General features: G+C 32.9%; 1 protein-coding gene across 9 annotated transcripts; it reads left to right on the forward strand.

Moving 5' to 3' along the window:
- Positions 1-7,074: 7,074 nt before the first annotated feature.
- LOC111305465 (uncharacterized) lies at positions 7,075-16,251 on the forward strand. Of its 9 annotated transcripts, none has more exons than XR_002692009.2 (15): positions 7,075-7,427; positions 7,621-7,730; positions 8,374-8,436; positions 8,520-8,712; positions 8,919-9,023; positions 9,115-9,245; positions 9,346-9,919; positions 10,506-10,571; positions 10,764-10,840; positions 12,259-12,540; positions 12,655-12,994; positions 13,094-13,246; positions 13,723-14,259; positions 15,170-15,614; positions 15,728-16,251. XR_002692009.2 is itself a non-coding variant. In XM_022903034.2 (14 exons), the coding sequence occupies exons 1-14, from the start codon at positions 7,158-7,160 to the stop codon at positions 15,356-15,358; spliced, it is 3,090 nt and encodes a 1,029-aa protein (XP_022758769.2). In that variant the 5' UTR covers positions 7,075-7,157; the 3' UTR covers positions 15,359-15,637. The 9 variants fall into 9 exon arrangements, 6 of the variants coding, with proteins under 6 accessions (XP_022758769.2, XP_022758772.2, XP_022758776.2 ...); XR_016331416.1 differs by having other exon boundaries at positions 15,170-15,429; positions 15,728-16,160; XR_016331417.1 differs by lacking the exon at positions 10,506-10,571 and having other exon boundaries at positions 15,170-15,429; positions 15,728-16,160.
- Positions 16,252-16,295: the final 44 nt, after the last annotated feature.

Consider the following 16,295-nt stretch of genomic DNA (forward strand, 5'->3'; position numbering starts at 1 on the left):
TGTTTTTGTGCGTCCGATAGAATTTAGGTAGGATGAAACTTTCTAGTTTGAACAACATTGAACATGATTTGAAACAGATAGTGTTCATGATAGTCCTTTTTCTTTTCACCCTCGTTTATCAGGATTCTAGTTTTTGGTATCAAACCTTGGCTTTTTACCTTCAATTCCAGAAGTTTATAGGGATCTGATTCTACATTAGACACCCAAGTCAGATACCCATCTTTATTATCAGACATCTTTTTTTGGTTGCCTAGGAAAATAAACAGCAAAGATTGATGAGGTTAACAATTGGTTTTTGGCACTGATTAAAGTCAATATTCTCTGCTTGAAACGCGATTTCGAACCTCCTTTCTAACCTCTTGTGCCATGTGTAAGTAGTGTCCTGTCAACATTATCCAGATCTGATGCTACTGAGAGCTGCCTTGTGTCATTTTTTCTTGATCATTTGTTGTCGTAGTCGGTTTCTTCATTGCCACTGAACAAAGTAATATAAAAGCTGGAAGGTTGTCACCGAATTTCTGATGTATTCTCTTGGTCATGTCTGTCTATACATTCAAAATTAACCCAGGTTACCAATTTCACAATCATATTCAGTAGTGTCCAGCTGATAAGTGCTAGTGCTGCTGATCTAGATCCCTCAATTATGTGAATGACCACTAGCACATCAATCTATTTCTTCTTCCTACAAAATTTGAAGCAAACGGAAAGGGCAATGATAATCTACCCTTCTGGCATGTAAAACATCGGTTCGATTCGACCTCTCACAACCCAAAGAACGAAGGGGCAATATCAAGGGAACCCTTAAACATTCTGCTGAAAATGACATCCAAAATGAGATAGCTCTTGGTGAATTATTAATGACGATACCGACTTTATTGCTTCCTTTACTCCATTTACGTGTCAATTTGTTGATACTGTGTCATATTTGATGCAATTTGTCATCTTTTACCTTCCTAGGAAATTTCTTGAAGTTGTGGGAAAGGGATTAAACGCCCAAACTTGGATTGGATGAATTTTCTTAATTTTTTTCCTGCCACAGTACCACCTTTTCTTTACAATTATATTTTACCTAACCTTCTTATAGTTGAGAGTTTGTTTTGACTTTATTCAGTGCCCCTTAAGAGAGGGTCCCCTTCTGGTTCCATGTAATTATGCAACTTTTCTTTGGTTCCCCACCGCTTTTGCTTTTGTCCATTTCTTTCCCATGGTAGCTTTCTTTATGAGATTCCCATGTGATTAACAAGTTTCTCCCTGATTACTTAGAAGAAAATGTCCCTTAATTCCAAGGGCAGCGGTTAGATTGTCCTCTCACTAACATAACGTGTTTTATCATTGAGAATTGAAGCATGGTGAAAAGAAATCTCAACAAAGAAAATGACTTTCACAACGTTAATGATACGTTCCTTTGGGCTTTAATATACCGTTAGGAAGTTTGATGCCTATAAATTCAAAACTTAAAGGACGAAAAAAATCTTCAAAAGCCCCAAATCGCTTCCAACAAATACAATACATTTAATCTATTTTTTAAATCATAATTAGAAGATTAAAAAAAAAACTACAGAGAAATTTAAATTTTAAATTTATTAACTGCATTTAATCTTTTCATTGATTAAAATACTAGTACTACTTTTTCGGTTCATATTGTCTAATCACTTTTAGCAACGTGATTTTGACGCCAGGATTGCATTAAAATTTAAAAGTACTTATCTCAACGGTCGTTAATGGCACGGCGGGCAAAGTAAAAGAAATTTTGTAGGATTTCTTATTGACGTCGCTAGAAATTGGAGATTACTAGATTAGCTAAAACGACATTAAGAAAGCAAAATAGATGTTTTTTTTATTATGACTGTTGACCCACGTAAAGCCCACGGTGGCTTTTCTGGTTTCCACTTATAAATGAAAACAGACGAATTCTTTGAATATGCAATTAAGTATGTAGTTGGTAGAGATGCATGTGAACCCAATCCACGAGGGGCCATGCTTTTTTTCTTTTTGAAGTTTTTAAACTATAATAACGATTGTTTTCGTGTACATGAGTACATCTAATCAAAGACAAGGAACAAAATCTGTCACACAAATTTCCAAAAGAGGAGTTAGGGAAAGAAGGGGAACAAGTCAATTCAGTCACAATAGCTACTAGATTTAAACGAATCCGTGCTTGTTATTATCATTCTATTTTAGCCACGAATGCATTTGTATTTTCTTTTGAATTTATAATAACGTTTTAACACGAAACTTCTTCGGAATGTAATATTACTTCAGTTTTTAGAATTTTGGTTCTTTAATCACTTAAACCCATTTGGACAACATGTGATTTTTTTTTTCTTTTTACTTTTAAAGGGTATTATTGGATTGCACAAAGAATTCATTTTGAAACAATCATTTATGAAAATACTTGAGTTCTCTTAATTTTTTATTTTTTTTAAAGAAAAATGCAATTTGAAAATAAAAAAAATTATAAGTGTTCAAATTCTAATTTTTAACATCTTGAATATCATTTTCAAGAGTAATTATATAAATAAATTGAATTAAATCTTAAATTCTTAATCTCTTGTTTTTTATTTTAAATTAAAAGAATTTGTTTTGTAAACAAATAAAAATATTAATAAATATAAATTTAATTTAATTAATTTATATAGTATCTTTATACTATTTATAAAATTTATAATTTATAATTTATTACCCATTATTAAACTCATTGTACGAAATACATTTAAAAAAAAAAATCACCTAAGCTTTTATAATTTGCGTAGTGGGACTAAAATGACACGAAAGAAAATAAAATGACACGAAAGAAAATAAAAGAAAATGGGGCCATATGTCATGATGATGCCAGGATGACTAAATAAATATATATACTATTACTACTTTGTTGGAAAACATATTATAATGTTATGACATCATAGCAGCATCACTATTTCCCGACGATTACTCTGTTTCTAAATTTTTAAATTGTTTTGGTCTTTGGAGGCCCGCCTCGTTCATGGCTTGGCCCACAGGCAAAACCGTAATAATTTGCTCAATCCTATCCACCTATTATATTATTATGATTTCGTGATGAAATTTTGTTACTGCTTTTCAATTTTATTCAAGTTTTGCTATTATAATTACAATTATGTTTATTCCTCAATAAAATAATAAAACTAATACAAATTCATCATTTATATTAAAAAGAATATTTAATTAATATTTTAAATTATAATTTTTCATCTATTTCGATTATTTTTTGTCTAATTAAAAATTAAAGTTATTATTTTAAATTTTATAACTGATGTTTAATTTAAAATCAATTAATAATAAAATAAAAAAACCCTTATCATGTTTATGTTTTCAAAATATATTAAATTTAATAAATACGAGATTCGTTTCATCACCATTTTAATAATTTTTAATTTATTAATAATTATTTGTGCATTAAGAAAGACAGAAAGTGAAAGAAAACAAATAAGCCTTCGTTACTACATCTACACGAAACTTGTCTTTTTCTATACGTTTAATTGAATTTAACCTGTTTTAAGATACGGGAAACTTCGATCTATTTAGGATCAAAAATCAATATAAAACTCTTAAAAGCCGCCACTTGCTAGTGAAACCAACCGTGTTTGAGATTAATTGTCAGTGTCATTTGTAGTCATCTAAGAAACAAATCGAAGAGGACGAAATTGCAGTAAAATAGTTTTATGAAATTGCTATAAAGAAGAGAAAAAAAAAAAAAAAAAACAAAAGAAAAGAGGGGTTGACTCCTAAAGTCTTTAACAACCGAAAGAAAAAAAGAAAGATAATGACGACTTTAAAGTCTTTGAGGTTGGTGGGATTATGTGTGTGTCTCGAACCAAACCTCCATTTTCTTCTTTGATTTGACTAAATTATATTGTAACAATGAGTCAATGCCAACTAGTATAGTAAGTCAGGCTTGATAGTGTTCTTACACTTGCCTTTCATAGACTTCTTGCTTTCTTTCTAATCCACGAAAAACACAATGGTTGGAACTAGAGTTTTTGACAAGTACGTTGCACAGAGACTAATCATTTTTTGGAGTGGTTGGAGCATTCTCCAAGTTTTCTTTAATGTGGGGTATGCCGAGGTTCATGACAGATGGACTGACCTCTTCAGTACAGACGCAACATTTATGTTGATTTTCCAGTCAATTTCTTTGTGTTTCGAGCTGTGATTGATTCTGCCTGACCAAGCGATTGGGGTCGTCCTTGTTGGGTATAGATATGATATCCTTTATGTGGCAGTTATCTTTTGCCTTTTTTTTTTTTTTTACCAAAAACAATATAAAGCTATTTACTTTTAATGTAGCATCATATTTTTTTAACTTATTAAAAATTATATGATTTGCCTATATAATAATAAAATTTATACTATGTAATAAAATACAAATGATTATTTTGTAGATAACGATAGTGATTCAATTTTTTATAAATTAAAAAAAAAAGATTTGAATCTAGGATTTCCTATTTACTCATGTAGTCCTGTGCCGCAAGAGGGGCTCCCTCAAGCTCAACTGCTCAAGTACTCCAAAATTTCTGTTGGCCATAGTTTGGGCAGCGTGAGGACAATGAGCTTAGTTTGACAAAAACATTGTTGTCCTGTTCCTTCATGAATCACCCCTGTGGACCTACAAAAATTAAAGCCCAAAGAGGAGTTTTTTGGACTGCTTTGTATGTTAATGCCCATATCATCTCTGAAATGGTGTGGTCCTTTGTCTCTTGCCTTATTTGATAGGAAGCCCAAAATAAAGACTCCAGATAGAAAATAATTATTTTCAAAATTTCTCTTCTAGTTTCAGACTTATAAAAAAAAAAAAAAAACCAACCTAATGTAGGCCTATTTGCATTTTGTTTCTTTCCATTTTCTTTTACTAATATTATCATCGAACTACGCCCTATTTATATAAAAAATGGATGTTTCGCTACGCAAGTTTTTTTTTTTGTTTTCTTTAAGAACAATAAACTATTTAAAAATTTCTTTCATAAAATGGACCAAACATAGGCATGTATTGGCCTTGGCGGCCTGTCAAAGCTCATAATAGAAAGAGACCCATAAAGAAACCAGGGTTTTTTTTTTTTTCTTTTTTTATGTCATTTACAATGGCCTCGGATTAGACTGCAAACCCACAAATATTTTGAGCTTTTAAATGCACCAAAAAATATTTTTTCACATATTTTTTTAGTCTTAAAATATCCTTTTATAAAATTACTTAAGTAACTTATGAAAAATTACATTTTATCTACTTTCTTCTTCCTCTTCTTAAGATTTTTCTTTGCTTTTTCTTTTTCTTATTTTTATCACAAATCTTAAACCATTAAAACTATTGCTGTTATCAAGTATATTATGAAAATGGATACTCATGACAAATAGAAAACCGATGATGATAAAGAACTTTAAAAGCTTATAGAAATACAAATCTTTGAATTCTTTAAAATATACAAAAATGCTTCGTTTATGGTTTCACACAAAAAATTTAATATACTGTATTTTAATTTATAAAATTTTAATAAAAATCAAAGTTAATTTATCTTTATATTGGGATTGAGTAGATAGATTAAATGGGTATGAAGGAATTTTAGGAAAAGGAAAATAATATTTTGTGGAGTGTAAAAAATAAAAAATAAAAAAATATTTTTTAAAATTTGGGTGTAAAAAAAAATTGGATGTTTTTAAAAAATGGATTACAAGTAAAAACTCCGTAATTATTTCGGTAAAAAGAGAGAACCCATAAATATTTGACCATTATGGCCCTTATTGTGGCACCCTCATTTGATGGGCCTCGAGACATCTGGAGATTGCCTGAGTACTCAGCCCGTGCTTAAATATGGGCTTTGCTTCATTCTGAAAAAGAATTGACTGAGTACTATTTTTTTTTTAAATGCATTTATGTGAAGAAAAAAAATATGAAACATTTCATCAAATATAAATTTATAAAGATATCATATTTTATTGGCTAAAAAAAAAAGTTCTTAAATTTTATTATTTTACATAAATAAGACTTTGTATTTTTTTACATTTAAATAAGTCATTATTTTTATTTTACATCCAAATAAGTTTTCAAATTTTAATTAATATCTATATAAGTCTTAATTTTTAATTTGAATTTAAATAAAAAATAAGTATTTATCTGAATAAAATAAAAATATAAAAATTTATATAAATAATTTTTTTTAATATTTTAGTCTTTATTTTAATATTATCATTGTAAACTAAATTTGTTCAAATGATAACTACCATCAAAGGCCAAGAGATTCAAATTCAAGGATTTAAATTTTAGGCCACGGTCCTTAACCGTGTTAAACAAAACCACCAAATATACATATCTTTTTCCACAGGAAACAGAAGATGAGTCAAACAAGCAAGGACGAAGCAACCGCCATCAACTTGAAAGTTCACATCTAAATGCGTTTCTAAACTCTACGTTACTTTTCAAGGAAGGGGAGAAAAGAACACAAGTTTATATCAATTATGACCTTTTTTTCCCCCTAAAATACAAGTTTAAGAAACTAATTTTTTTTAACCTGTGAAATTTGGAGTGTTTGATATTACAAATTCCATGTATAGATGTTCATTTAGAACAGGTAATCAAAGAATTTTTTTTTCTTTAATTAATGTTCATTTACAGTGAAAGTTAAAAGTTTAATCTTATTCCTTAAACTAAAATTAATCATCTAAGGGTAAGATTCCTTTAAATAGTATTTAATTAATGATTTTAGATTTATATAATTTATTAATAGAATAATTAACTCTTAATTTTGGTGATTAAAATTTAAATTAAAAAAATTAAAAAATAATTTATTAAGATCTTCCATTTTTTTCAGCATGAATTCAGGCATTATTTCTCGGAAACAAATTTTTATTTTCTAATCCTTTATCTACAAGGAAAAAAAAAGAAATAAAAGAAAAATCATTTGCATATTTATAATTTCTAATACTATAATTTTTATTTTCTTAAAAACAAAGGAAAATAAGAAAAAAAAAAAAAGGCACACGTAATTAAACATTTGAGGCATAAGGCATTTGCCTTTTTGGCCTTCCTCAATAAAACTCGGATTCGCCCTTTACCACATTCTTCTCAAATCTCATCGGTAACATCCAAACGCAGACAAACCAAACAAAAAAAGAAAAAAAAAAGGGAAAAACTTTGTTTTGATCGAAATATGGAATCAATACAAAGCAGAGTGGAGACGTGGATCAGGGACCAAAGAACCAAGATCCTCAAAGTCTCGTGGGGTCCGCTTCAGTGGCCGATGAGGTGGCAGTGGCCGCCGTGGAACATCGGCGACAGAGTACATCGCCGGAAACTCCAGCAAGAGTATGAGAGACACAAGATACAGCTCCAAGAGCTTTGCCTAGCGGTCAAAGCTGATTCCCTCTCCGATTTGCAAGACATTCTTTGTTGCATGGTCCTTTCCGAGTGCGTTTACAAGGTAAAAACAATTACCGCAATTTCCAACTTTTTCCCATTGGGCCAAATTTATATCTTTTTTTTTTAAATATTATAAATTGATAATTTATTTTGAAAATGTATAATTTGAAGGTGAATGTTTAGATTAATACATGTTTAATCACAAAAGAAATTTTATACTTTGAATCAAAAGCTAACGGAAATTGATCATGTAGAAACCTGCTACTGAGATGATTCGAGCTGTAAACAAATATAAGGCTGATTTTGGAGGACAAATTGTTTCTCTAGAACGTGTTCAACCTTCTTTGGATGATGTTCCACACAGGTTATTTGTTTTTAACTATACTCCTTTATTTATTCATGTCAATTACGTAGTTGTAAAGAATCTTTCTTATTTACTCTAGTTTCAGATGAATCACTTCGCACCACAATAGCAAGCTATAACAATGTTGGTGGTGATGATTTAGTTTTTGTACAATTACCATATTGCTTCTTTACGCATAAACATTAGTTATTTGACCATGTAAAAGTCGTATTACATATGGATGTGAAAACGTTTTTTCCTATGAATTCACTCTTATTTTCTCATTAGTTATTCACAATTAAACATGCCTGTGTAGCTTTGTTCCTAATGCAAACAAAATGAGGTTAAATAGAAAGGAAAGTAAAAATAGAGGAGAACATCATAAATAAATTTGAATGTAGGAGTGAGTATCCATTGTACTTTTGAAGATGACATCACGGTTCATGAGATCTAAACTGGGATGTTGCTCAAGATAGAGTGGAATGACATAAGGAGATTAATTTAGCTGATTGCCTGGTTTGCATTTGGTTTGGATTAGGTCTTTGATGGTACTCCACTATGAACTACTAGCCTACTAATTAGTTGCAAACATAGTTGTCTGAGATATTACCTTTGAATTTTACAGTTATTGGTTCTCTTTAATTTTGCAACTCTCTTATTGCAGGTATCTGTTGGCAGAAGCAGGCGATACACTATTTGCTTCCTTCATTGGAACCAAGCAGTATAAGTAAGCATGGCCAATCTGTAGTTTGACTAATTATTTATTACTTTCAAATGCTTGATTTTTTGGTTCTCTTGTTTTTTTTTAAGAGATGTCATGGCTGATGCAAACATACTTCAAGGTGCTATATTTCACGAGGATGCTATGGAGGATATTGACCGGATTGAATTAAATGAAGCCAACCAAGGTGAAATACAAAAAGTAAATGGAGAAAACCAGTTCAATTCACTGGAATCAAAACCTAAGCAGATTAAAGATAGGCCTAAACCTGCTGCCCATCGGGTATGGTAACAGTCTATCATTTAAATATCATTTGAATTTATGTTCTAGGATATGTCCTTCTGTTTTTGCCGTTGTACTTACTAGATTTGAATATTTTAACCCTGTTCACAATTTAACGTAATTAGTTGTTATGTATAATGGTAAATACTTACAGATTATGTGTAATTATTTCTTTAATCATTTTCATTCGAATTTATTATCTTTAGGGCTTCATGGCTCGTGCTAAAGGCATACCCGCTTTAGAGTTGTACAGGCTTGCTCAGAAAAAGAAAAGGAAACTGGTATTATGTGGACATTCACTTGGTGGAGCAGTAAGTTTTATCAGCCTGTTTTATTTAAGATTTACTTGGCATGTTGTGTCTGACTATCTATTTCACACCTTATCTATGTCTGATATTGTAGGTCGCAGCATTGGCTACCCTTGCCATTTTGAGGGTCATTGCTGTATCATCTTCATCAAAAGAAACCGAAAAGGTTCAGGTCAAGTGTATAACATTTTCCCAACCTCCAGTAGGAAATGCAGCTTTAAGAGAGTGAGTGCTCTACCTTTTTTCTGAAATAATTATCCTTTTATTTTATTTTTTCCTGAAGCTAATGTGTTTGTTCTTTGTGGTCTATATTCATTTTTGCTAGTTATGTTAATATAAAAGGTTGGCAGCACTATTTCAAGAGTTACTGCATTCCTGAAGATCTTGTACCTCGTATCCTTTCACCTGCCTATTTTCATCACTATAATGCACAAAGTTTGTTAATGTCCTCTGACATGGGAAGTACCAGTTTATCGACATCAAAGAATGAACAAGGGTCACAAAAAGGAAAGGAAGAGAAGCTAAAGGAGAATGAAGGGGAGAAATTGGTTATAGGAGTAGGGCCTGTCCAGGGTCCCTTCTGGAGGCTTTCGAGGCTTGTTCCGCTAGATAGTGTTAGAAGACAATTTAAAAAATACAGAGGAAAGCAGGTTGATCCCATAGAGCCATCTGCAGCTGACTCAACAACTGCATCTTCAATTGAGGATGTAGTTGTTGGACCACAGTCTCTTGAAATTCAAGAGGGTACTGATGGCATATCTCTTAAACCATTTGCTGACCCTGATAATGTTGCGTCAGACATGGGATCTGGAAAGTTAACTGAAAAAAACAATGGTAGCGGTGACAAAAAGAGGTGGCGTAGAGTGCCTTCTTTACCTTCATATGTACCATTTGGGCAGGTACATATTTTGAAGGAATACTTCATTAATTTGTTTGTTTTTCAATTATCTTAAAGCTACATGCATGGAGGTGGAAAATATTGATAATAATTTGTTGTTGTTGTTTATTTGCTATCCATAAGTTAAATTGGAATTTTCATTGCTATAATCAATTGGTAATAGTTGCTTCTTAGTAACAATTAACTGCATGTGTCGAGGGGCAGGTGACAATCTTGTTTCTTTGGCATTCTCTGTAAAACTAGTCCTGATTCGGAATGGTCCTAAGGTCTTACCTCTGCTGGCCTATATATTTTAGGTTTGGAATTTGGAATTTCATAAAAAGTTTATTGAGCTTTCTTATATTTCAATTTGCCTTATTGAGATATCTTTGGGATTTTTGTCATCTTTTCTGATAGTTGCAACTATTGTCACTCAAATTGGAAAAGTGAGATATAGGTTATCTATTTATTTATTTTTCTTCAGCACCATGGCACCATACTGAGCTGTTCTCCTAATGTTACTATGCTTAAAGGTTGCCACAAGTTTGTAATGCTACCGTTTCAATTATTTATATAAATAAATGATTAAACAAATTCACTCATGACAGCTGTATCTATTGGGGAGTTCATCTGTGGAATCACTCTCAGGTGCAGAGTACTCAAAGTTGACATCGGTATGAGTTTGCTTTGTTTATGCAGCTTCTGTCTAGGCTTTGTTTGCTAGGAAGATTTGGTATTTAATACTTAGTAACTTAAGTGGTGCCATTTTCAATAGCCATTGATGTATATGATTTATATATGAGCTGTGATTATGTCTTCTTCAACCTGTCATTTTGTTTGCTTTCTTCTGGCAAAGACATTTTCAGGTCAGATCTGTGATTGTTGAATTAAGGGAACGATTTCAGTCTCATTCAATGAAGTCATATAGGTCTCGATTTCAAAGGTGATGATCAATTATTCAATGGTTTAACTCCTAGTGCTGTGTATTTTAACGTTTAGTTCTAAATTCTAATTTTGATGTTGCATTTCTTTTTCTTCTTTTAAATCAGCTAGCATCTTTATTCCCGTAAATAGCAGATTTTGACCTTTATGTTTTGAAATTTTTTACTATACTTTGATTATTCATGATGGCAAAAACATAAAAACTGATTCAGAGTACATCAGTCAATAAAGTGACCAAACAAGGCTTGTAATTCTTAACAAATTGAAGAATATAGCATATAACTCCTGAACGTATCAACTGTTGATGAACCCAACATTGTTGCTTCCTAGTCATTTGGCCGAAAATGCTCTTCCTGTCATCTACAGAAAATACATATGCACCGCTAATTCCAGGTTCCAGGTAGAACTGGAGTTGGAACAAGAGTGTAGTTATGTAATATAATTATTCATAAATTATGAGCTTATTATTTATCCAAGTATTTTTTATTATTTATTTTTTCTCCCTAAAATAATTAACTATTGCATCAATTGGGTGGACTTCTTATGAACACTTCAGAACATGGCATTTTTAGGTTTTATGTATCAAGGTTCCATAACTGTTTCCTATGCATTTGAAAAAGATAAGTCAAAGTGAAGAATGATAAATGGGCTGGCTAAGAAAAAGTGCTACGCCTAGTGCTAGAAGTCTTCAATTGATTCCAAGGCCATATCTGTTGTCTGGTCTGGATGATCCAAACTTACCTAAAATGAATATGCCAATCAGACTTGGCCCTCTATATAAATTCTTATCTTAAGAGCACGCCTGCTGCCTTTGTTTCAGGGGTTGGAATTGCTGCCAACATCGTCTTGGAATTTCTACTTCTACCCATATGTCATGTTGCTGGTTTCTTAAGCTTAACCATGTGAAATGCATTATACTTGATTCAATATTGAGCTATTACCAATAGAACACTTGGCTGGTTTCAAATTGATGATCCCAGATGGCTTCTTCTGTTCTTCTTATTGCTAGGTAGATTGGCCATTTGGAGTTACCTGTGCTTAGGTCTTGGCAAAGTGATTGTTACTTGGAATTTGGTCTGTAATATAGTTCATGTAGTAAACATTTTTGCACTAGAACCAATATAAGTGATGACAAGAGGTCTATTATATATCCTCATATGATGTTTCACTAATCATAATGTACTTGATATTGTGTTTCTCATTATTCATTCTTTTTGCTTTTTTGTTCTTGTTATCCGTTCTCTCTCTGTGTCAACTTTGACTAGTTTTATGCATAAAAGTAATGAAATTTATGAAACAATTAAGATATTCTTGGAGATAAAGTTTATCCTCATTTGGGACATGCCAGTTGAACAACTCCTCCTTAGGTTCATTTGTTAGTGGATTGCATACGTGATTCATTATATATATCTTTTCCAGGATTTACGATCTTTGCATGAATGATAGTGCTTCATCTTTCTTTGGAATGGAGCAAATGCAACAGTTTCCACATCTGCAACAATGGCTTGGCCTTGCAGTTGCAGGTGCTGTAGAGATTGGGCATATTGTTGAGTCTCCTATTATTCGTACAGCTACTTCCATCGTGCCTCTTGGGTGGAATGGTATTCCTGGTGAGAAGAATGCAGAACCATTGAAGGTTGATATTACTGGATTCAGGTTGCATCTCTGCACACTGGTTCATGCTCACGTAAATGGCAAATGGTATGGTTGTCCATAGTCAAAAAATGGTCAATTCTTACATAGTCAAAGTTGCACCAATCTCTCTCTCTCCTCGTACATGATAAGCATTTTTACATGATTTTGTTTCTTATTCAGGTGTTCAACTACTGTGGAATCATTTCCTTCAGCACCAGCCTACTCTTCTGGGAATGGGGAGCCACCAGAACTACAAAAAATAAGAGTCTTAGTAGGAGCTCCCTTGAGGCGACCTCCTAAGCATCAGATTGTAGCTGATTCTTTGATGGCTGTGTATCCTACAATTGATTCAGACACTGTTAATCTGAATAGAGATCATAATATGGCGTCATCTCATCAAGAAAAATACATAAGGCCAGATGGTTTAAGTGACTTTTTCATAGTCTGTACTAGTGATTTTACAACTGCATCGAAGGAGGTTCATGTTAGAACTCGTAGGGTGCGACTTCTTGGTCTTGAGGTATTCTTATTTCACTTCCAACTCGTAAATTTTGTATTAGGTTTTTTTGCTTTCTACATTACTTTGTTGGGTAGTGAATATTTTATTTATGGTTACTAGGGTGCTGGTAAGACCTCTCTTTTCAAGGCAATACTGGGTCAAGGCAAATTGACAACTATTACCAATATTGAAAATCTACAAGTAGAAGCTGATTTTCAGGATGGTATTGCTGGCGGTTTATGCTACTCTGATTCACCTGGAGTAAATTTGCAGGTACGTTTGCTGTGAAAATCTGAGGAATATAGTTGAAACTAGATAATGTTTTATGATTAAACGTTTTTTATGCCAGCTGGCCTCAGATTTTATGTCTTTAATGTCATTATTCCTTATTCCTTAGGCCACTTTTGTATGCGGTATTATTTTGTTTGAATAGATTTCCGAAGTTCTCGAAGATGATAATGCCTATACAGTGGGATAGCAATATTGCAGTATCTCATATTATCCTGGATTTTTTTTCCTTGAATTCATGGCTGGTGTGGTGGAGTTAGGGTGGTACTGCAATTGAACATTTTAAATTAAATTTATTCAGTATATAGCTTTAAAGATTTTTGTGTTAACAATGGTCTCGGCAGTGGAAACTAATCTGCAATCAGAACTTTATTGGTATTATATGAATTAATATCCACCTTTTGGGTCTTAAAAGAAATTGGCACTATATGTTATTTACCCGTGTATTTTGTATGTTGTAGGAGCTGGCCATGGAGGCCTCTCGGTTCAAAGATGAATTGTGGAGGGGAATCCGTGACCTTAGTAGGAAGACTGATTTAATTGTTCTTGTGCATAACCTATCCCATAAGATACCTCGGTACAATCATTCAGATGCATCACAGCAATACCCAGCCCTTTCACTACTATTAGATGAGGCAAAAGCTCTTGGAATACCTTGGGTCCTTGCAATAACAAACAAATTTTCTGTTAGTGCACATCAACAGAGAGCTGCAATTAGTACAGTTGTTCAGGCATATCAAGCATCTCTAAGCACCACTGAAGTTATCAATTCTTGTCCATATGTAATGCCTGGTGCTGTTAGTGCTTCATTGCCTTGGGGTGTTATAAGTGAAGATTCTAATGGGAGAATGGGTGTTCAGAAGCTTCTATCCGCTCCCATTGACCTTGTTCGCCGGCCTTTCCAAAGGAAAGATACTGTTTTCCCTGTGGAGGGGGTTAATTCTCTTTGCCATCTTGTCCACCGTGTTCTTCAGAGCCATGAAGAAGCTTCCCTGGAGGTACAATTATAGATTTTAAATAGCTTTTTTTTATAATAGATTATAAATAGCTTTGAATATGCATAGCTACTAATGAGTTCCTTGTCTGCAGGCATTGGAGAATTTATAAAGAAAAAGATTTATAGATTTGGATATGCTTAATTATTGGTGAAACTAGCTAAAAAAAGTGAAGAATAATAAAGAAAAATACATAGTTGTTAATCTTGTGATAGAAATTAAAATTTTCAGCGGTATGTATTTGCTTTGATAACATTGACTCTTTTTTTTTTTTTATTTTTTGGTGTATCTATGGCGGGCAGTTGAAAATACAGTTGACCTTTTTAACATCTGCCTCATATAATAGTTGTTGAAGAAAAACATAATCCATATTATCTCTGGATCTATTTGCTTAATAAAGTTGCAAACTTATCATGGAAATGTCTTCAATCTGTTGACCTCGTACTTCTAACTGGACAGCTTATTATGAGTTCAGGGGAATGGATTCTATCCTATCTGATTATATTCACATCAGTTTTTGAACAGTTACTATTTCCTTATACCTCACCATAATAAAAATAATAATGTAGTTGATGTATGTTTGTGGTGAATATAACATGGTATCTCAGGATATGACCCAATTGTTTTCTTGTAAACGTTTATAAATGAATTCCTTGGGTATGTTATTAACATAAATGAATTCCTCATGGTATGCATTTTAATAGTTAATATCAATAGGATGAACTTTGAATGACTGTTATTAACATACTGTTCAAGTATACAGGAAATATAAAAAGCAGCTCACTGGTCATTTGTGGTACTCACCCGATGTAGTTTCTATAACGTGCTACATTATTTGGTTTCTTGTTGCTTCATTGAGTTTCATATGCTCATGAATAATTTTTGAGTTTCTTGTTTCATGTCAAATTTGAAGGAACTTGCTAGAGAGAGGCTTTCATTGGAGTTGGCACAAGAGCATGCAATGACAGTAGATGGGAAGAAGAATTCACAAGCCAAGGCATCCTCTTTGACATCAGCAGCTGTAGGTGCCTCTTTTGGGGCTGGTGTGGGTATTATCTTGGCTGTTGTCATGGGTGCAGCATCTGCATTGAGGAAACCTTGAAGGACCTTGGGTATTCATAAATTTTTTTAATGATATTCAAGGCAGCAAGTCCCCTTTGATGTGGGAGTCAGGTGTGTAGTGCTTTCTCCACCAATGTAAATATTTGTTGATGTTAGTATAATGAACTCCTAGGTGCCATTAGCGGGTTACGGGCCATTTTTCCATTCTACATGTACATTTGTTAGAACTTCTCGCTATTTGTTGTTTGGTTCGGCTGATAGTTCCACCATAGAGAAGACATTGTAATATTGAACAGGTGAATACGAACTTTTTCCTTTCCTTCGTGTTCTGCTCTGCTTTCCCTCTCTCATTCGCTGTTTTTAGTTTTATTCAAAGTTCTTTAAGCTTCTTCCCTTGGAGATGTTGCAGCTGTAGCAGACAGTAATTTTCCCTAGCATGGTCAGGAATGGAGTCCTTCTTGTCGGTTCATTCATTCTTTTTGGTATTTACGTTGCAATCTTGGTGCACATACCACTCTGGTTGCCTAGCCTATACACCAAAATATTTGGATTATAGCTCTGGAGGTGGAAACCAATAAGCCATTTTGAGTGCCCTCTTGGTTTGGTATATTGTCTTCAATCAATTCCTTATCACAACTCATCAATCGAAAATCACATTGTCTTTACCTTCGGATCAACTTGAGGGAAAGAAAGAAGCCTGAAGATGTGTTTAGAAGATGTTAAACTTGCTTTGCATGTGGACTTAAGGTGACGGAGCTTTCATACATGAAATGTGACGGCTGCATTGAATTGCTCTTTGTTTATATTGTCAAATGTCAATTAATAGATTGTTTTTGTGACTATTTCTTACTGTGAAAAGAGTATTAATCTACGGGCGTCAACTGAAAATAACATTCACATGAGATATAAATGTGAATATAAGAACTTCATGTCATTTCCAGGGCAGGCAAGGTGGATGCACCATTTCTTCTGCTCTT

This window comes from Durio zibethinus, chromosome 21 (assembly GCF_047325235.1).
Source record: "Durio zibethinus cultivar Kanyao isolate XHJ-2024 chromosome 21, ASM4732523v1, whole genome shotgun sequence".
NCBI classification, from domain to species: domain Eukaryota; kingdom Viridiplantae; phylum Streptophyta; class Magnoliopsida; order Malvales; family Malvaceae; genus Durio; species Durio zibethinus.

Coding starts and splice junctions, on each gene's coding strand:
- LOC111305465 (XM_022903034.2), top strand. CDS start 7,158: ATGGAATCAATACAAAGCAGAGTGGAGACGTGGATCAGGGACCAAAGA. Junction 7,428..7,620: donor TTTCCGAGTGCGTTTACAAG/GTAAAAACAATT, acceptor TTGATCATGTAG/AAACCTGCTACTGAGATGAT. Junction 12,995..13,093: donor TGCGACTTCTTGGTCTTGAG/GTATTCTTATTT, acceptor TATGGTTACTAG/GGTGCTGGTAAGACCTCTCT.